The sequence below is a fragment of the Cervus canadensis genome, chromosome 33 (assembly GCF_019320065.1).
Source record: "Cervus canadensis isolate Bull #8, Minnesota chromosome 33, ASM1932006v1, whole genome shotgun sequence".
Lineage (NCBI taxonomy): Eukaryota > Metazoa > Chordata > Mammalia > Artiodactyla > Cervidae > Cervus > Cervus canadensis.
The window spans coordinates 23,096,390-23,118,284 of NC_057418.1; the positions used below are offsets into that span (position 1 = coordinate 23,096,390).

The 21,895-nt window shown below is 44.7% G+C and overlaps 1 protein-coding gene and 1 non-coding gene across 6 annotated transcripts in view; both read left to right on the top strand.

Moving 5' to 3' along the window:
* The first annotated feature begins 1,601 nt into the window (after window positions 1-1,601).
* The window catches only part of MTHFD1L (methylenetetrahydrofolate dehydrogenase (NADP+ dependent) 1 like), a 174,146-nt gene continuing 153,852 nt past the window's right edge, over window positions 1,602-21,895 (top strand). For 2 of the 5 annotated variants that reach the window (XR_006267200.1, XM_043456896.1), the window contains exons 1-7: window positions 1,602-2,114; window positions 6,776-6,860; window positions 8,274-8,324; window positions 8,419-8,472; window positions 11,554-11,678; window positions 14,016-14,116; window positions 15,798-15,934. Coding sequence is in view for 4 of the 5 variants with exons in the window: in XM_043456896.1 (XP_043312831.1) it covers window positions 1,894-2,114; window positions 6,776-6,860; window positions 8,274-8,324; window positions 8,419-8,472; window positions 11,554-11,678; window positions 14,016-14,116; window positions 15,798-15,934 (774 nt within the window). In the remaining variant the exon portion in view is untranslated. The other 3 variants (XM_043456897.1, XM_043456899.1, XM_043456898.1) reach the window with 3 other exon arrangements.
* Window positions 15,076-15,206, top strand: LOC122434253. The gene has a single exon (XR_006267323.1). It is a non-coding gene; the product is annotated as a small nucleolar RNA SNORA70 (small nucleolar RNA).

Below are 21,895 nucleotides of genomic sequence, written 5' to 3' on the forward strand. Positions count from 1 at the left end.
GCCCAAGATTATCAGGACAGTAGCTGAACAGGCCATTCAGGTCTCCTTTCTGATGTTTATATGTTTGCATAATGGAGCAGGACGCTATGGTGCATTCCTGGGACAGATCACCCTCCATCACCCCCATGTCCTCCACCTGCCTCTTGTTTGTAGAAAAACTTTAGCCTCCCAGACTTTCCCCAAGTTCCAAAGAATAAACTTAATCAGAGAAGTGCGCAAGTGCAGAAACAAGCAAAACAGCCAAGTAAGACCAAAATAATTATTAATAGTTTAGTCCTGAGGCAAAGTCAAGGACCTTTTGTTCCTCCTCAAGGGCTATAGATAATATTCTGAGACATATCCTTTGAGCTGTTCTACAGAGAGTGAAACCCCCACTAGATCAAAGCGGTTAAATGTATGTTGCCCACAAGCACATAGACCCCGGACCAGTTGAACCAGTAGGTTGATGATATTGACTCAGAATTACCTCACCACCAATCGATCAGAAGAATGTCCATGAGCTGATCACACATTTGAAACCTTCTTCCTCGCCCTGTCTTTAAAAAACCTTTCCCTGAAAACTACTGGGGAATTTGCATCTTTTGCACCATTAGCTGCCAGTTCTCCTTGTTTGGCACCTGCATAAACCCTTGCACTTTTCCCTCGTCACAACCTGATGTCAGTAGGTCGGCTTTCATGAGCCCCAGCGAGTGGACCCAGGTTTAGTTTGGAATACTTGTACAAGACACAACTTCTATTTTTGTTTCCACTTGTGTTAACAGGTGGTAATACCAACCTCACAGTTTTGTGAAATGTTAGCTATCGCTGTGGGCTTCCGAGGTGGCTCAGTGATAAACAATCTGTCTGCCAATGCGGATTTGATCCCTGGTTTGGGAAGATGCCCTGGAGAAGGAAATGGCAACCCACTCCAGTATACTTGCCTGGAAAATCCCACGGACAGAGGAGCCTGGTGGGCTACAGCCCATAGGGTCGCAAAGAGTTCAACACTACCTAGCGACTAAACAAACAAAAAACTATTGCTATACCCTCCCCATGTCAGATATGGCAATCAGCCTTGCAATAAAGAAAATACAGACAGTAGTATAAGATTAAGACATGATCACTGAAGGCCTGCAGACCAGACTGATCTTTCTTGATCCCAATTTTCTCCAGGTTGAAAATCAGGACAAAACAGTTTACCTTTTTTTAGGACTAAATGCGGTGTCTCTTTAGCATCCCGTACAGACTTCAGCTGCTGGAAAAACCAGTGTTCATAACTTGTCCCTTTATTCCTCTTTTACCTGGTACTTATAAGATTTTAAACACAGCGTCTCATTTTGAGGCAGTTAAGCTTCTCAGAGGTTGTCACCTGCTTAAGGCTGCGAAGTCACCTTGTGAACTCCAAGGCCCACACACCGTTCACTGGTCTCCTCCAGCCTGATAAATCCAGTCAGCACCCAGACCAACTGCCCTCCTAGGAAGCAAACTGACACCCGCGGGCAGGATGTTATCTGCATCCGAGGCGGAGGAAGAACGTAGGGTCTCGAGGCAGGGCGGCAGGCCCATCCTCACACCCCACCCTCCTCTGATTTTTATCCCTAATCAAATTTCGCCTGCGACTCAAAACTGCCCGAAAGCCAGGCGTCCAGGCAGCTGGAAGAGCAGCCCCGCGCCCCTCAGGCCCCCGCCTTCCCCACGTCACGGCCACCGAGCGCAGTGCCCCCTAGGGGCCCCCGTCGGCCGAGGAAGGCAAGCCAGGTCCTTCCAGCCTCTGGCCCCGCTACCGGCCCGCCCAGCCACCCCACGGCAGAGACGTGAGCCGCTGCCTCTCCGAGGTCTGCAGCCGCATCTCCGCGTCGCGGGAGGACCCGCGCCGCCTCCGGTTCTCGCCGCCGCCACCGCTCGCGCCTCGCCATGAGCGCGCGCCTGCCTCTCGTCCTGCGCCGGCTCGCGCGCCCGCAGCCCCCCGGCCCGCCGCGCCGCCTGCCATCCCTTTGTCGCGCCAGCAGCGGCGGGGGCGGCGGATGTGGCGGCGGGGAGGGTCTCCTCGGGCAACAGCGGTTGCGGGATACCCAGGCCGGGAGCAGCCAGGGCCCGGGCAGCCCGGCGCCCCCAGCGCGGGACTCAATCGTCCGGTGAGTGTCCGGCGCTCGCCGCCGCCCAGGTTCCTGGCAGTGGCGGGGGGCTGGCGGGGGGGGGGGGGGGTGGTTACGAGGTACCCAGAAGGCGGGCGGCTGCAGTGCTCGAGTCTCGGCCGACCCCCGGGAACCTCCGTGGAGGTTCGCTGAGCATGGGCTGTAGTGTTTGGTGCCAACTTTTCGGGGTGATGGCGGCTGGTCGGGGTTTAGGGAGGGGCGGGCAGCGCGGGCATCCGGAGGATGGGCTAGGCGAGCGCGAGAACGGAGTTTCCCCAGGCCAGCCCAGGTCCGGGGGCGGGGGATCGGGAGGGCGTGGACCTCCCCAGCGGGTGCTGCGTAGCCCAGACCGCGTGCCGCGCTCCACGTGCGCCTCCAGCCGCCGGCTCTGATGCAACTGCGCGGGGCGCGGCCTGGGCAGGAAAGGGGCGGCGCGGCGCGGCGAGGGTGGGAGCCCCCGCGAAGGAGGGGCGCCTGCTCCACCTTCTGCTCCGCCCTTCAGCTGGTCGGATCCGGGGTCGGGGGCTGGAGCGCTTTGGGGCTAGGGTTGGGGGAGTAGGGGGACGCAGCCATGGCCCAGCGATCCGCGCCCATTGGCGCAGCGGCTCCGCCTCCCAGACGCTATCTGCGCGCCGTGGACTGTGACTGCCGTTGAAGTCCGCGCTCATCACCGCAGCCTCCGGCGCCTGGGAGGACTGCGGCGCGGCCCACCCGTTGACTCACTGGAGGCGGTCGAAGTCGGGGCCGTCTGGTTCCAGGCGTCGCAGCACGGCGGGCACGGCATCCCCAGCGCAGCTTGTTTCCAGAGGTCTCTCGAGGGCCAGAGGCGAACCCTGGGAGCCCCGGGTCAGGCCTTCCGCTGTCTCCACCCGGAGATGTTCGCGGGTCCCCCTCCACCCACCTTCCCCCCGATCCCTCACACACATCCTAGCCGCTCCTCTTCGCCCTTCGGCGGAGAAAAGGGAAGTAGAGTCCGGTCTGGAGAAGTGTGTTAGCTGGGGACCCAGATAGCGTAGAGCAAGCGCTCCGGACGTTCCTGGGGGTGGCGGGAAAGCCCTCACCAGGACTCCTAACTCCAGGATGCCAGTCCCCGAGCAAGCTGTTCGCCTTCAGCCATAGCTGTTTTCCTTCTAGCCTTCATTCTGAGAATGAATATGCCTGTTTCCAAAGCACTTCTTGAGGTGGCCTGCGACTCCAAGGACCCTTTCGTTTAGCTTACCCTTGTCTCTGTGAAAGTTGAGGTTTCATCTCTTCCTGTCATTAGGTTTTAAGCAATGAGCTCACCTTAAGGGATTGTTACCAGACTGAACTGGGAACGCTGGCCAAATACGCAGCAAAGCCAATCCACCGACATGGGGTTGTGATGTAGGCAAATACAACGTTTGTTGTAGGGTACCAAGCAGGTGAGTCCAGGACAAGCCTCAGATCCACTCCAGCTTGGTCTCTGAGTTAACATTTTGTTTTGTTTTTCTTTTTTTTTTAAGGGGAAGAACTGAAAGGCTGGAATTAGTCATCTTGTGACATTTCATTTCTTCATTGTAGCTTTGACAATCAGCATGTCTTCCGTTTATGCTTCTCTGGCTGGCTGATCCTTGAGTGGGAGTCTGTTAGCTCATCTCCTGAGTGTATGGTTAATGAGATCTATGATAGCAATCTTATTTATTTTTATGATAGCAATTTTAGCACATTAATGAGATTACCAATAACAATTTTAGTCATCTGGCTCTGGTTGATAGTTTATTTAGCACAGGATTAAAGTCAAAGGGCACAGGAAACTGGACAAAAATTTTAGATAGGTTAATCATGAATTGAATAAGAGGTTTTAGGGGGATTTGGTTTCAAGGTAAGAGTCTGAAGACAGTATAGGAGGCAAAAATCTCCTTCCAACTAGAAGTTGACAGGACAACTTTTCTCACCAGGGCAAAAAAAAAAAATCTCTTGATTAGAAACTTTTTAGACTTATTGAACCTGGTAACTCCTTATTTGCTTTGCTTGGCACTGTAGGAATAATGAGTAACCCCAAAGAATGATACATTACACATGTAACAAGTCTTGGGGGATTTAGTCAAGTAGCTGAGTTGGTGACAGATCTGAGCTTCTGTAGTCCTGAGCGTTTCATTTATTGGAATGGTAGGAACTGCAGGTGTTTTCTGGGGAAAGTGCTTTTGTAAGGCGTGTTTTCAGTGTTCAAGTGTAGCTTAGAGGCGCAGAAGAACATTTTACAATTATAAGAACAAAGGTAGAGTCCTTGTAGAGCTCCTGCCCTTACAGTTGGGTTCTTTACGGCTCAGGAAATTGTCCATGCTGGTCAACCAAAGCCTGAGCTTGGGTCCGGGGCTATTTCCACTCAGAGCTTTAGAGCCACCCAGACACTCCTTTTTGAGAACATACATTCCAGGCCCCACCCAGACTTAGGGAGTCCAACTTGATGGGCTGAGGCACAGAGCTGTTCTCTTTCCCACGCTCTTTGGCTGATCCTTCTTGCCAGGAACCACTTGGGACCCACACTCCAGTGCCTTCCCACACTACACAGAAATGAGGACCCAATACAGCCCAAATTCGTAGTCAAGAAAGGTGGGGAGGGACTTCCCTAGTGGCCCAGTGGTTAAGACTCAGAGTTTCCACTGCAGGGTGCCTGGATTCCATCTAAGATCCTGCACACCAAGCAGTGTGGCCAAAATAATCATAAACATAAGAAAAGCAGGGAATCTGCATATAGCACGTGGTCCTCAGCCACGTTTTGCTACAAAGAAGATTCTGGCTCATTTATAAGGTGATCTGTGAATTTTCATATATAGTTCAACAGAACAATACAGTCTTTTCACTGGGAATCCAGTTGCTTTATCCCAGGTGATTAAAAACAAAAACTTGCCTGGTTTGTAGACAGCTGCATGCTCATTTTTTCCATTTCTTTTGGCTCAGCTGACAGTGGAAAGGCTCATCTTGGTAAAGTTTTGAGGCCTATAAACATTTTCCGAGCACCCCTCTTCCACCTAATAAGGAGCTGTGCCTGCCAGTTATGTTCGTCAGTTTCTTCTCTGAAAACTGGGGGGAGTTTTGCGCCTGGCCATTTTGCCCCGTTCCTTTGTCTATGGCCACTTACTGCTGATGGGACCTGGCTGGGAGTTCACCCTGCAGTTTTTGAAAACTGTTGTGTGTGCAAGACTCTGGTGGAGATGGGAGATAAAACTTAAAGATGATCTTAAGCCCTGAAGCTTGGGTACCGCCTCAGCTAAGCCTCTTGTTTATTACTGTGAGAGGAAAATGAGCCAACTTTCTTTTTTTTTTTAATTATTTAATATTTTTAATTAAAAAATTTTAATTGAAATGTAATTGATTTACAATGTTGTTGTGTTAGTTTTAGTTATATGGCAAAGTGATTCAGTACATATATATGTCTGTGTATATATAGATATATATATGTGCTCAGTTGCTCAGTTATGTCCGACTCTTTGCGACCCCACAGACTGTAGCCTGCCAGGCACCTCTGTCCATGGGGATTCTCCAGGCAAGAATACTATAGTGGGTTACCATGCCCTCCTTCAGGGGATCTTCCCCACCCAGGGGTCAAACCCAGGTCTCCCACATTGCAGGCGGATTCTTTACTGTCTGAGCCATGAGGGAAGCCCAGATATAAGTACAGATATATCTTTTTTTCAGATTCCTTAGTTATTTCAAGATATTGAATGTCGTTCCCTGTGCTATACTGTAGGTCCTTGTTGTTTGTCTATTTCATATAGGGTAAAGTCTGTTAATCCCAGACTCCCGATTTATCCCTCCCCCTTCCCTTCTTCCCCTTTGGTAACCATATGATTGTTTTCTATGTCTGAGGGTCTGTTTCTGTTCTGTAAATAAATTCATCTGAAAGAGCCGACTTTCTTGATTGTATACAAGTAAGGAACATTTTGTGTGGATGGTGGTGGAAAGTGGTCTCTGAAATGGCTCCTCCCAGGAAGCTACAGAAAGAGAGCCTGCCTTGTACCATGTTTATCTCGGCCTGCCCCTGTCCCTGGGAGCTGACACCTGGGGGATGCTAAGAAGAAGGTGGCCCCTGCTATTTTTCAGGAGGTTCCAGTGCAGACTTGAGGGGCCCAGAGGAGTCAAAGGCCCCTTCTGTGAGAGGTGTCGGGAGAATATCTGATCCCTCCACCTCCCCACTGTTTCTGCAGCCTTTGCTTCCCATCCCTTCTGTAAACTCAGGAGCTTAAAGTATATCCTGACTAGTCACTTCTTACCCCCTCCACAATCCCCTGTATTAGTAACTACCCCCCCCCCCCCCAGATTTGCTTTCCCCCTGGACCCAAACTCTTCTGGAGTGGAAGGAGTGTGGTGGAGAAAGGGAATTATTGAACCAAGAAACCCAAACTTCTTAGTACAGTAAACTTAGAAAATGCAAGAGAAAAAGTCACCCCTAGAAAATTACCATTCGCATCCAGCTCGTTTGCCTCCGCTTATTTTGAAAATTAAGAGGTTGTCATATTTTATGTCGGGTTAAGTAGTTCATGATTGCTCTCTTGGGCATCCCCCTGACCTTGTGCATACCCGGAGGAGCACCCTTTTGCTGTCTAATTAGAGTAAGAGACCTTCTAAGAAAATGGGTGGTACCCTCCCTTTCTAGTCAAACCTAGATCTGACTATGTTGTTTCTCTTTCCCAATGTAGAGAAGTCATTCAGAATTCGAAAGAAGTTTTGAGTTTATTGCAAGAAAAGACCCCTACCTTTAAGCCGGTTCTTGCTATTATTCAGGTAAGCTGAGAATGTGGTCCTGTGTTTCTATTTTATGATGTCTTTTTTTTTTTTTGGCTGTTTTGAGTCTTCGCTGCCACGCATGGACTTTCTCTAGTTGTGGTGTGTGGGCTTCTCATTGTTGTGGCTTCTCTTGTTGCGGAGCATGGGCTCTTGATGCCTGGGTTCAATCAGTACGTGGTCTGTTGTGGCACATGGACTTAGTTGCTCTGCGGCATGTGGAATCTTCCGGCCCAGGGATCGAACTTGTGTCCCCTGTGTTGGCAGACAGACTCTTTACCACTGGACTACCAGAGAAGTCCCGGTGTCTTTCAATCTAGATTGTACACAGACATCCACCTGCATTTCCCATCACCGACATCCCACTAGGGCTTAGGAGAGGAAGGAGAAGCCTCAACTGGAAATGCTGTTGTTTCCCCCTTTATCTGGTCATTTTGCTGCTTCAGGGTTACAGGTCAGGTACCGCTTTGTTTGCGTCTGTCTCCTTTTGGTGTGGGTAACTTCCAGAGGTCGGGAGGTAGATGCTCTCATAACTTGCGTTATGCAGGATATACTGTGGCCAAGTATAAATTCTTATCAGATGTGATCTGAGGGGAACGGGGAAAAGCACGCCTCTTTGTTTCCATGGAAGACAGAAGCTTGCTGAGACACGATATTTGGTGATCTTACTACTTAGTCTCTAAAGCCTGCCTTGAGTCTGAAGGGCCAGAAGCCATGGCATGTCAGAAGGACTTCAAGTTCCACATCTGTCTTCTGACTTTGGACCCTTCGTTGCCCGCTACAGTTGGCACTATTTGCCACCTGTGTTGGCACACCAGGTGATGCCAGGTGCGGGCAAGTGATGAGCTGAGCCAAGCCTGTAAGCTAATACAGCCCAACACTTGAGCTGCCACTATTGTTCCTGGCATGCGTTTAATGTATCAGAAGAGCTGCCTCATCAGTGCTGTGATTTCAAGACCAGAGAGCTATGCTCAAGTCACTTGCTTTCTTTGGAGTCTGTTCCTGCAGAGATAGGCAGGTGAGAAGAGAGGAAAGAAAAGTGAACCAAGGGCCTATCCTCCTGGAATTCAGCTTACTTGATAGCTTTTCACTGAAGGGCAAGTCACCTAAATCCCCCTGTTTGGCATTCCTCACTTAGAAGTGGATTCTGATTGTGGCTGTATATGCCCTGTGAGGATTCTTATTTTAAAAAGAAATATAACTTGAAAGCCTGAGAAATTGTCATGTTAATAAAGACCAGCCATTAGCTCCCTTTTATGAGCAATAAGATTCTTGTTCTGCATTTCCCTTTTATTGTCTTTGTTGTTAGATAATGCATGATCACAGAATTAGTCTTTGTATTGTTCTGTGCCTATTCAAGATCTTTTTATGTTGATCTTTAATACATTCTCCTTCTGTCTCCCCTCTCCCAAGGCAGGTGATGATAACTTGATGCAAGAAGTAAACCAGAATTTGGCTGAGGAGGTAAGGATTGTTGATTTTCAAAAATGCATTTTAATTTTTGGGTGGTACATTCATCTTCTCTCAGTGACAAACTCGCCCTGTGTACTCTTTGCAGGCTGGTCTGAACATCACCCACATCTGCCTGCCTGCGGAGAGCGGGGAAGATGAGGTAAGACAGCAAGACACATGACTCTTAACTTTGTGTTCTTCCCCCTCAGTCCTAGTAGACCTCTCAGCAAGAGATGCTAAGAATTGACCAAGCCTTTTCTCGGGGCTGAACTTCTGGAGGGAAGAATTCACTTTTCCCACTAGTGTAGATACTCTGTGATCTGACCCTTATCATGTTTCTTTCTTTTTTCTTTAAAGTAGAGTTAATTTACAATGTTGTGTTAGTTTCTGGTGTATAGCAAAGTGATTGGGTTATACATATATACTTGTATCTTCCTTTTCATATTCTTTTGCGTTATGGTTTATTACAGGTAGTTCCCTGTGCTATATAGTAGTAGCATGTTTTGTTTTGTTTTTAATATATTTATTTATTTGACTACACCAGGTCTCAGCTGTGGCACATCAGATCTTCATAGTTGCAGCATTCAGGCTCTTGAGATGTGACATACGAACTCTTACTTGTGGCATGTGGGATCTAGTTCCCTGACCAGGGATCAAACCCAGACCCCCTGCATTGGGAGCTCAGAGTCTTAGCCACTGGACCACCAGGGAAGTCCCAGTACCTTGTTTTCTATCTCCTTACCCTATGTTTCTGCTCAATAAGGCCTCCCCTCGTGGCACTAGTGGTAAAGAACCCACCTGCCAATACAGGAGACTTAAAAGACGTGGGTTCAATCCCTGGGTTGGGAAGATCCCCTGAAGAAGAAATTGGCAACCCACTCCAGTATTCTTGCCTGGAGAATCCCATGGACAGAGGAGCCTGGTGGGCTACAGTCCATGGGGTCACAAAGGGTTGGACATGACTGAAGTGACTTAGCACACTCCATGTGTTTCTGTTGACAACATGAGCTATGACATGGTCACTTTGGTTGTGTTTCTTCAGCTGTAGCAACAGCATTGTCTCGTGGTATTGTCAGTGTCTGGAGGACTAGTTCTGATTTGTGGTATCCTGACCTGGGTTGTTTGACCTTGGGCCATCCTTTGGTTCCTCTGGGTCGCAGTTGCCGCGTTGATAAAATAAAGGATGGGATCATTTTCCAGATCCTTTTCCAGCTAACTTTGTGTGAATCTTTAAGCGGTTTGGGGCAGCTGATAAAAAAACCACCATAGGTTCTTTCAGTGCTAACTGTATGTGCTATAGTTGTGTCCACCAGCAGGGATGTCAGCCCTCCTATGTGTCATCTCAAGCCTGGGAGAAGCTGCACTCCATAAGTAGGGCCTCGGACACTAAACCAGGGCCATCCTGGTGTCTGACCCTTCTGTGGCTAGGTTTTCTTCAGACTGGCTATGGCAGTGATGAAAACTGTGAATAATCGGGAATAGCACTAAAGTCTTTTGTAGGTGCATAAAGTTCAGAAGTGGGCTTCCCACATAGCTCAGTTGGTAAATCATCTGCCTGCAGTGCAGGAGACCCGGGTTTGATTCCTGGGTTGGTAAGATCCCCTGGAGAAGGAAATGGCAACCCACTCCAGTCTTCTTGCCTGGAGAATCCCATGGACAGAGGAGCCTGGAGGGCACAGTCCATGGGATCGCAAGAGTCGGACACGACTTAGCGACTAAACCACCACCACCACCAGAGTTCAGAAGTAGGGGATCCCTGGCTAGTGTGGTGGCATCACAAAGTCCTTAGATACTCAGGTTTCCAGAATCTTGCTGTGCTGCCTCATATCCAAGATGGCCCATTCAACTCTACAGATCACACCCACATTCTATTGTTGTGTTGTTCAGTTGCTCAGTCGTGTCCGACTTTTGGTGACCCCAGGGACTGCAGCACGTCAGGCTTCCCTGTCCTTCACCATCTCCCGGAGCTTGCTCAAATTCATGTCCATTGAGTTGGTGATGCCATCTAATCATCTCATCCTCTATTGCCCCCCTTCTCCTGCCCTCAATCTTTCCCAGCATCAGGGTCTTTTCTAGTGAGTCAGCTCTTTGCATCAGGTGGCTCAAGTATTGGAGCTTCAGCTTCAGCATCAGTCCTTCCAGTGAATATTCAGCATTGATTTCCTTTAGGATTGACTGGTTTGATCTCCTTGCAGTCCAAGGGACTCTCAAGAGTCCACATTCTAGCCAGCGTCAGAGAGAAAATAAATCCAGACTCAGTAAGAAGTGATATAATCCAAAAGAATTACTGCAAGGTGGGGAACGGGCCTGTTAAGGAAATGTACTCTGCCCATAACTTCTACATACCTTTGAGAGGTAGGCAGAAGGTTTGTCTTTTATAGGGAGGGGGAGAGAAGGCTGGAAAGAAGCCAGTGTGATGAAAGAAAGGGTGGCTTGATAAGATAGCAGATGAAAGAATGTTTTACCCTGAAGCCAGCCTGAAAGTGGAGGCTGGACTGTGCCCCTGGCAGTCAGACTGAGGCGGGGTCAATGTTTGGGCTCCAATGGTAAAGATGTGTCTACAGTGTAGGAGACCTGGGTTCAATCCCTGTGTTGGGAAGATCCCCTGGAGGGGAGCGTGGCAACCCAGTCCAGTATTCTCTCCTGGAGAATCTCCATGGACAGAGGAGCCTGGTGGGCTACAATCATGGGGTCACAAAGAGTTGGACATAACTGAGTGACTAAACACAGCATAGCACAGATCAAAGTTTAAGAAGCAGAGGGAAGGAAAGAAACTTACCTAAAGTTCGATTTACAAGCAGTTTTATTCTGATGGGTCAGTGGGGACAAGCAGTTCAGCTAAGTTATTCATGGACAAAAGATGGGAATTTGTGGGGTCTGTATCTGGCCTTGTTCCCAGGTAGGCAAGAGAGCATCAGATGGGCTCAAATCTGATTGTGGACAGGGAATTGTCTTTTACGGCTCTCATTTGTGGCATCTCGTGTCTTTTTTAATTGTTGAACTTTGGTTTTGTTTTGTCCTGTTCTGGTAGAGAATAGTGATTAAGAAAGACACTAAAAATTCAGCCAAGCTTTTATAAATGTGGTGAGAAGGGAACATAGATTTCTTTCTGCTTTACACCAGGTCTTCAACAAGGACAAGAAGAAACTGGAACACATACATTTTTATGAATTCATGTTTAATATAATATGCCTTTTGTTGGGTCTTATTTTTGCACAACTGACTATAGTTTTCCCATTAGATTATAGATGAGATCCTGAAGATTAATGAAGACACCAGAGTACATGGCCTTGCCCTTCAGATCGCTGAGACCTCATTTAGCAACAAAATCCTCAATGCTTTGAAACCAGAAAAAGATGTGGATGGGTAAGAACATATAAAAGAAAACAATCCACTCATTGCTAGATTTTTTACGGTGAATTTTTGAAAACTCTGCTCTTTCAACTATGTCAGTAATTAAGATTTGAAAGGAATAATTTTAAATATTTCAGGAATTGGAGGGCCTTAAATTCTGCTTAAGAAAGTGCATGTTTGGGAAAATACCCTTGCCCTTTTGTAGTGCTTGGGTGCCATTTTGGAATTAACCAGTCATATTCATTTGAGAAGGTCCTATCTGACTTACAGAGTCCTTAGCCTGCTCTCCTCTTCAAATAACTTTTCCTTGATAATTCTACCAGATTAGAGAAAAACCTAGACACCTGCTTCACCAGCAATAGAGTATTCTTCCTCAGTTCCAGGCCAGTAGAGAAAAACAAAGCAAGCCCTTACATTCATAATGCAGGGTTTTGTTTGAAGGGAAAAACTGTGAATAGCAGGTGCCTTGACATTGGTCTTGGATGTGTGTCATGTCATGACATAAGCTTCAAGGGACAAGGAATACTACCCACGCATAGGGAGTTCCTAATGTTTCCTAAAAGTTGAAAACCTCATTCTCCTCCGTGGAAACAAGAGATTTATGTACTGTGACCTAAAAGAACCTACTTAGCATTGCAGGGTGGTAAGCAGATTTATAATATTATTCTTGTAGGGGCTAGATTGAATGGATCACCACCTCACTGACACATCCAGATTCTGCCATTATTCAGGCCTTCTGTTGGGACTTAGGGCAGACTCAAACAGGGAGAAAAGTTGTCATGAAAATCTCTGATCCTGTAGCAGACAAACCATAAAGAAAGAAGAAGCTCTAATTAGTTAGGAAACCTCCAGAACCTCAAGGTATCAAGGTGTAGTTTTCAATCTTTCATAAAAAGAGGAGTATGACACCTTTCCCAAGTATCCTCATTTTGTTACTAACCCGTATTGAGAGCATCAGTTTAAGCTAAATAGTTAGGGACTATTTTGTCCTGGATTTGACAAGAAAGGACTCAAGACATTGAAAGGATGTGGTTCCTCCTTTTTCCCCTTGATTTCTGCAGGAGATGAGTACTGATGTTGAGTGGCAGTCAGACCTTTAATCCAAGTCTTGTGAGGTCACTCCCCGATTTCTAGGATTGATTCTGGACTTTGATATTGATGGAGATTTAAATTCCTTCAGGGTAAAGTGGGCTTGGCTTCAGGACCATGGCGATGCACACATCCAGGGCCACCCTTCTGCGTAGTCCACTGAGATGAGCTCCCTGGAGCTGTGCAGTGAAGCCCTGCATGGCTTCAAGCTGCAGACGGGCTGGCCAAGCAAAATCAGAACACCCATAGGGACCACATTAGTATCGCCTGAAGGGCCGCTCTAAGAAGCCGATGGCCTCTATTCCTGCCTGCTCTTTATTTTATATTTTTCTTGCCCACTCTTTAATTTCTATTTAATTATTTAATATAGCCTATCTGTCCACAAAAATTCAGTGAACTATCAAGTTAAAAAAGGAATAAAAGAGAATTTTATTTGAGCCAAATCAAGGATTATAACCTAGCAAGCAGATTCTCAGGAAGCTTTGAGAACTGTTCCTCTGTTAGAAGTCAGAGATAGTCATACAGTCATATAGATAGACGTCAGATAGTCATATGGATAGAAGTCAGATAATCATACACATTGTCGAGAGAAAGGATAACACATCACAATGACGCACTGATGCCTTACATAAAATTCACTAAGGATAGAGTCCCGATGAGGAGAAAGTGAAAGTGTTAGTCGTTCAGTCACGTCTGACTCTTTGTGACCCCGTGGGATGTAGCCCACCAGGCTCCTCTGGCCGTGGGATTCTCCAGGCAAGAATACTTGGGAGTGGGTTGCCATGCCCTTCTCCAGAGGATCTTCCTGAGCCAAGGATTGAACCCGGGTCTCCTGCACTGCAGGCAGATTCTTTCCATCTGAGCCACCAGGGAAGCCCCATAGTCCAGATGAAACCCCCAAGTCACCATGACCCCCTACAGAGCTGGAACGAACGCTGTTCTCTTAAGAAGTTACGTCGCTAGTGTCAGAATTTTTTTAAAAATTATCTTTTCGGTTGAGCAGGCAGTCTTGTCCTTGAGGACCTCTGGTTAATGTGTCATGCAGGTGCACACTGCAGGGCTGGGAGGGAGGGTGGAGGCCGAAACGAGTACAGAGAGGATTTTATAGTTAATTTTTTCTTGTCCTGCTTTAAAAGATAAACTTCTTTTCATTATATCAAATATTGACTTGGCTGTTATTTGGGATTACTACATGTGCTTTACAGAGGAGTGAGTTTGGGCCAAGTTTTAACTCACTTGTTCCCTTGTTTTTGGATTCAGATTAACGGATGTCAACCTGGGGAAGCTGGTCCGAGGAGATGCCCATGAGTGTTTTATTTCACCTGTGGCCAGAGCTGTAATTGAACTTCTTGAAAAGTCAGGTATAATGCTTCTTTAGAAGTGTTGCTGTTCTGTGTTTTTTGGTATTCACGTGAGTTTTAGTAAAGATTTGTTTCTGGAAGATTCTTACTGAAACACCGAAGTGATATTCAGCGTCAGCTCTTTTTGTTTCTCATCAGAAACGTATGACTATGGCAGATTTTTCTAAGAAGATTAACTATTATAATTTTAAAGAGAAATTGGCAAAGGTAAATGATTAACCTTGTTAAACATTAAATAACTCATTAACACATTACGTGTTAAACATTTTCTCAGCCTCTCTCATGAAACTCTCAAAATAACCACCGTGAAAGACATTTCAACTCCTCAAATCTGTCAATGTGTAGACCTAGATAAGATTTATATTTAAGGCTTAAATGACTGTTGGATATAGACTGTTAGATATATAGTTTAAATGACTGTTAGATATAGTTTAAGGTATAAAAACCTAGATTAAGATTTATCAGTGAATAGTATCACTTTCAGTATCAGTATTTAATTTCCGTCTTTCTCTCCTTTTATGTCAGTGACTTAGAAATGAATAATTTCTTAGTTATCACATTTAACAAGTAAATTATTGCTGAATCTTTCCTATATTTAAGGACTTTATAACTGAATACATAAAACTTTAACAAACTAAATTTTTCTTTGCACTAGCTTGAGTGAAAAAGAGACCAATGTCCCTCCCCTATACCCAAACGTGGAATGAGTAAACAAAAATTCTAAAATATATACCAAAGCTTTGTTAGAAAACTAACTTTCAAGATACACCTTTAGGACAACAGTCATTAACCTCAAATCTCTGAGATAACACGAATAGATAGTGTCTTTCTATCATATGAATAATTAGGATGATGATTCTGCATCACCCCACTATAAAATTTGCACAGAAAGAATAAATTACAGCTTATAGTCATTGTAAGTCTGGTGCCCAGAGGGCCAAGTTTTAAAAGGCTATTTTTTGTAGCCAATGAAGCTGATGGTGCTATTTTCGCTGGGGGGGTCCTGCTGTGGCTGCAAACAGCAGCCTCTTGGGTGGTGTATGAAGCCTGTTGGCTGCATGGTTTGCCCTAAGGGACCTTGAAGTAAAAGTGTCAGTCATTCAGTCCTGTCTGACTCTTCATGACCCCGTGGACTGTAGCCCGCTGGGCTCCTCTGTCCATAGGATTCTCCAGGCAAGAATACTGGATTGGATTGCCATTTGGAGAGAGCCCTTTCCAGGGGACTTTCATGTCTGACATGCCGTCCTCAGTCTAGGCTCCAGACAGGGGTGCGTGGTGCCTTTGGAAAGCGCCAGGGTGCAATGGCCAGCGTCCACATTGGCCAGGTCATAATGTCCATCCGCACCAAGCTGCAGAACAAGGAGCAGGTGAAGTTCAAGTTCCCTGGTTGCTGGAAGAGCCACAGAAGTGGGGATTTACTAAGTTTAATGTGGATGAAATTGAAAACTTGGTGGTGGAAAAGCAGCTTGTCCCAGAGAGCTGTGGGGTCGAATACGTCCCTATTCCCGGCCCCCTGGATAAATGGTGGGCCCTGCGCTCCTGAGAGCCCAGACACTGTCCCTTCCTTAACACCCACTGGTAAATCCTACTTTAAAGGCTTTTTTCCCCCTTGCGTAAAAGCTGTATGGGACGAAGACTTTGATGTTTGGATTATAATACTGAATTTTCATTTGGTGGGTAGGTGTCAGCTTAGATGGAAAGAAGATCTTGGTAATAGGAGCACATGGGTCTTTGGAAGCCACCCTACAATGTCTGTTCCAGAGAAAAGGGTCCATGACAATGAGCTCGCAGTGGAAAACACCTCAGCTTCAAGGCAAGGTAAGCATCTTTCATGTTGAAAACGTATCTTCAAATGCTTATATGAGAAAAGGAGGACTGGAAATGCACAGATCAAGCGTTTTAATATAAGAGATTAGAGAAAGAACAGCAGAAAAATCTCAAAGGATGAAAGCAAAGAACAGAGATTTCTATTGCAAAGCCAAAATTGGTTCTTGGAAAAGTCTAGTAATATAGACACATCACTAGTCAAAATGATTGAGACGAAAAAAGAACACCAGCAATGTTAGGAATGAACAAGGATACATAAACATAGAAGCAAAAACTATTTTTTTAAAAAGGTGAGCAACTTTATGCTGATAAATCTGAAAACTTGTAAAAATGGATTCACATAAAATTGAATAGTATATAACGATGAAGACATTGAATCAGTCTAGCAGACAAAAGTCAAACAAGCAGACAAAAAGACAATAGTTTTATAAATGAGCTACCACAGTCAAAAAAAAAAACAGATAGGAGAAGACAGAACATTTCGTAACTCGTGAGTTCCCAATGCAGACAGTGACCAGATGCTAATGGACAATTACAGGCCAATTTCATCTGTGAACATAGATGAAGTTACCACTGGCAAAATAGAAAATAAAATCCAGGTTGAGGTTATCATGAGATTGTAAAGAGGGTTAACATCTATCAAAATGTCTTAATGTAATTCATTACATTATCAGATTAAAATCTATACTTTGACCATAGTAGACACAGAAAAGTTATTAGATAAATCCTAATATTCATTATGAGATTTTCTAAAAAGTCATCTTAGACTAGGAATTTAAAGAAATTCCTTAATCAGATAAAATGTCTATAAAAACTGAGAGTGAAAATATCATTTAACAGTGAAATATGAAAAACTTTTGGGGGGGACTGCACTGCACAGCTTGTTATTAATAGTTCTTAGTTCTCTGACCAGAGATCAAAACCAGCAGTGGAAGCACCAAGTCCTAACAACTGAACCACCAGAGAATTCCCTAGAACCATTTCTTTTTTTAATTAGAAAAGACAAGGGTGCCTGTTATCAGTACTCCTCATTGGCATTGTGTGGGAATTCCTAGACAATGCAGTAATATGAAAAAAGAAAAGAAAAAGATGATTGGAAAGGAAAACACAAAATGTCATCAATCCTGAGTAATAAACTTATGTAAAAAGTACAGAAGACTTTATCAAGATATCAGAATTACTTCACACACACACAAAAAACCCAGATATCAGAATTACTAAGAGTTCATCTGGGTTCTTGGATATAAGATCAACAGGCAAAAGCTAATTGCATTTCTAAACACCACCCCCCACAGTTATAAAATTAATTTTTAAAGAAATACAACATATGATAACAATGAGAATATAAGGTACCTAGGAATATATTTAACAAAAGTTATTTCTGACCTTTTGAAAGAAATGGTATAATTTTTATAAATGCCATTAAGAAGACCCAGTTAAAAGCAGAGATACCATTTCATGGATTAGAAGACTCACTCTCTTAAAGATATTGATACTGATTCTCTCCCAAATTAATCTCTACATTTGAATCAAAATCCTGACATAATATTATTGTGTAGAATTTGCCAAATTGATTCTAAAACTTACATGGGAGAACAGGACAAAAACAAGGCAATTTTGAAGAAGCATAGGGCTACAAATACCAATAAGAATTTTTTTAAATTATTCATTGGAATAAGGCAAGTTGCAGAAGGATGTATTTCATCTAACCCCATTTGTATAAGATTTAAAGTCAATACTGTCTATACATTTTTAGAGCTGCATACATATAAAGGAAAAGAATAAGGAAATGAGCAGAAACTGAACCAATTCAGGAAAACCGTGATGGGACAAACATGTGGATGTAGATGGAGAAGACATTCGGGGACCTTCGCTTGTGTTGGTCATACCTTTTCTTAAACCGGGCAATGGGCAGGGTATCCAGGTGTAAAAGAATTGTAATTCACTGAAATAGTTTGAAATAGTTTCTTAAAGTTTTTGAAATAGTTTCATAAAGTTTTTAATTTCAAAAACTGACTATTCATTTCACAAATGTCAAGCAAAGTGATTTTACATTAAAAGTGCATTAAGCACAATAAATTACCAAAATCTGAAAATACATGTTCCTCACTTTGCAGCGTGAGGATGGAGACTAGCAAATTGTAGTCCTGCCCTGGGGACCAAGGCAAATGGACTGGGGTTTGTAATGTTTGAATGGCAAGTGGATCTGTTATACCTTGTTCTTTCTTGTTTGGAAACAGTCCTGGAACATGATCTTGCAATTACTATGTGATTTTTTTAGTGGTCGCCACATGGTGGCAGGCTATTCAAGAAAATTCAGGGACAGTGTTTTGTACTTTAAAGCCCAGAATTTTGGGTTGGGACGCTTAATGGAAGAGGACAGTAAACTTGCCCTGAACTGAACAGCTGTGACGAAAAAGAGAAAAATGCCTTCATTGGCAATTCAGTGTTTTCACAGCTGCCACAGATAGTTTTGCTAGTTGTATCTGTATTTTGGAAAAACAAAGATATCTTTCAAAGTACTTTTTTATTATGGAAATAAATCACCTTGACTATTTGGATAAAGCTCATTCTAACTTTGAGAACCATGATTGCAAGGCTTTACTCTCTTGAGAATCTAGAAATTGGGCAACATTCTGATTTCCCTGTATCTATGGAGGTTCTCTTTAAAAGCTGACATTGCACGGACTTTTTTTTTTTTTTTACCTTAAGTCCTTGGTACTTACAGCAGTTCCACTGTGAATCTTAGAGACTGGCAACTTTTATTGCTTTTATTGTTTCAACTTTATAGCCAAAAATATGGCAAGAGAGATTACAGGCTTTTCATTGTTTTTGTTTAGTTGATAAGTCTTGTCTGACTCTTTGTGACCCCGTGTACTATAGCAAGCCAGGCTTCCCTATATCCTGGAGCTTGCTCAAACTCATATCCACTGAGTCCGTGATGCCATCCAACTGTCTCATCCTCTGTCACCCTCTTCTCCTTTTGCCCTTAATCGTTCCCAGCATCAGGGTCTTTTCCAGTGACTCACTTCTACATATCAGGTGGCCAAAGTATTGGAGCTTCAGCTTCAGCATCAGTCCTTCCAATGAATATTAAGGGTTGATTTCCTTTAGGATTGACTGGTTTGATCTCCTTGCAGTCCAAGGGACTCTCCAACGCCACAGTTCAACAGCATGCATTCTTCAGCGCTCAACCTTCTTTATGGTTCAACTGTCACGTACATGACTACTGGAAAAACCATAACTTTAACTATACAGACCTTTGTCGACAAAGTAATGTCTCTGCTTTTTAATACTCAGTCTAAGTTTAATACTCAGTCTAAGTCTAAGAATAGCTTTTATTCCAAGGAGCAAGCGTCTTTTGTTTTCGTGGCTGCAGTTAACCATCCACAGTGCCTTTGGAGCCAAGAAAATAAACTCTGCCATTGTTTCCACTTTTTCCCTTTCTATATGCCATGAAATGATGTGACTGGATGCCATGATCTTAGTTTTTTGAACATTGAGTTCTCAGCTAGCTTTTTCACTCTCCTCATCAAGAGGCTCTTTAGTTCCTCTTCACTTTCTACCGTTAGGGTGGTATCATCTGCATATCTGAGATTGTTATTTCTCCTGGCTGTCTTGATTCCAGCTTGTGGTTCATCCAGCCCGGCATTTCACATGATGTACTGTGCATAGAAGTTAAATATTTAAGCCAGGTGACAATATACGCCTCGATGTACTCTGTTCCCAATTTTGAACCAGTCCATTGTTCCATGTCTGGTTCTAACAGTTGCTTTTTGACCTGCATACAGGTTTCTTAGGAGGCAGGTAAGTGGTCTGGTATTCTTTTGAAGAATTTTGCATAGTTTGTTGTGATCCACACAGTCAGAGGCTTTAGCGTAGTCAGTGAAGCAGAAATAGAGGGTTTTCTGGCTTTCTCTTGCTTTTTCTGTGATCCAGTGGACGTTGGCAATCTGATCTCTGCCAGAGCTTCCTCTGACTTTTCTAAATCCAGCTTCTACATCTAGAAGTTCTTGGTTCATGTACTGCTGAAGCCTAGCTTGAAGGATTTTGAGACCTTGCTGGCATCTGAGATGCTGTATGGTAGTTTGAACCCTCTTTGCCCTTCTTTGGGATTGGAATGAAAACTGACCTTTTCCAATCCTGTGACCACTACTGAGCTTTCCCATAATTGTCCTTAAACTTTATTTGTCCCCCTCTACATGGTCCACTTACACATAGCAGGCTCCCCTCCCACCACGGAATAAAGGCTGTTTCTTTCCTTTCTTTGTGCTAGCAGCTAGCACTGCACTTGTCACTTACCTCCCACTGGTATACCTCCATGCTTTTGCCTGACATCTGACTTTTCACTAATCCCATATTTTGGACTCCCTTGGTGGCTCAGATTGTAAAGAATCCACCTACAGTGAGGGAGACCTGGGTTCCATCCCTAGGTTGGGAGGATCCCCTGGGAAAGGAAATGGCCACCCACTCCAGTATTCTGGCCTGGAGGATTCCATGGACAGAGGAGCCTGGCAGACTACAGTCCATGGGGTAGCAAAGAGTCAGACACAGCTGAGTGACTTTGATTTCATTTCATTCATTCCTATATTTTATTTCTAAAGCACAGGCCATTGCCAGGCCTGGATTCAGAGGGTCATCGGGCCCTCTGCAGACTGTGGTGATAATAACTGATAATGGTGCAAAGAATATCCAGACACAGATTAGTGTCCTGGGAGACCTGAATGGGACAGGCTGTGTCCACCCTTATCGCACACCTTGAAAGCCTTCACTGAAAAACACTGAAAGTATATGTTTAACAGTAGATTGGTGTTTGTTTTTTAATGCCATCAACAATGTATTTTAAGATTATAGTGCATTGTACGTACATTTAAAAATGGCCCATTTAACTTATCATTATGAACAGTGACAAGTATCAGAGGGAGAAAAGAACAAGCAAAGGATTATGGCTGTGAGGTCACATGATGTTTTCTTTGAAAAGCGTTTCTTTCCTGCCTGTTTATCCCTGACATGGGACAGGACGCCCTGTTGGGCATCTGGTGGGGGATTTTGAAAACCAGAGGGATGAGGGTTTTAGGGATAAGGTGGTGACTTACACTGGAGCCCTGTATACCACCTCCAAATCTACATGTAGCCTTCCAAATTTGGGATGACCTCGAAGCAGTCATGACCTGCTGCAACCAGTAGGAACGCTTGGGATAACATTTGTGTTCTTGGGAAAGAGTATAACAAGTTTTGGTGCAAACAGCTGTGGATTGAAGCCTTCATTGTTGTTTAACTTCTCTGAGCCTGTCTCCTCATGTGTAGAACAGGGATCTTAATACTCCCTGCATCTCGGGGCTGCTGTGAGGATTCAGTGATCCCGCCGGTTTGCTTAGCACAGGACTTGGCACCTGTTAACATCCCCAGTAATAGCTTGGCTGCGGCGGATGGTGAGTCAGGAAGGTCACTGGCAAGTTTCACCCTACAGATGTGCAGTTGATCCTTGACGTGGAAATGGAAAGGCCAGTGGGTCAATCACTTGTAAGGAGGTAATAAAAATGTAGGACCCAGGGTTCCTTATTTGAAGCCTGGCACACATGCTTCCAATGTATGGCTGGGTATAAGGAGAGTCCGTCTGTCTCTGAGGTCTCCCAACAATACATGGAGGCCGAGGAAACCAAATCAAAAACAAAACTAAGAGACAGTGTCCCTGAGAGAGTGTGTCCAGCTTTGGCCAGTCCAGGCCCACCATCTGGTCCTCAACTCCGTGGCTATGGACCTCTTCCTTCCCTGATGCCTGTGTCCTCTCAGCAGCCACTTCACATCAGGTCGCGTCTCCTGGGAATTCCTGGTTTACTGATCACTCTTTCTAGGAATAGTATTCCTTCCTGCGATTTTGAGGGATACTTACATCTAGTTAGTTAAATAGAGATGGATTTCATCTCTATCAACAACCCGACAATCTAAGGA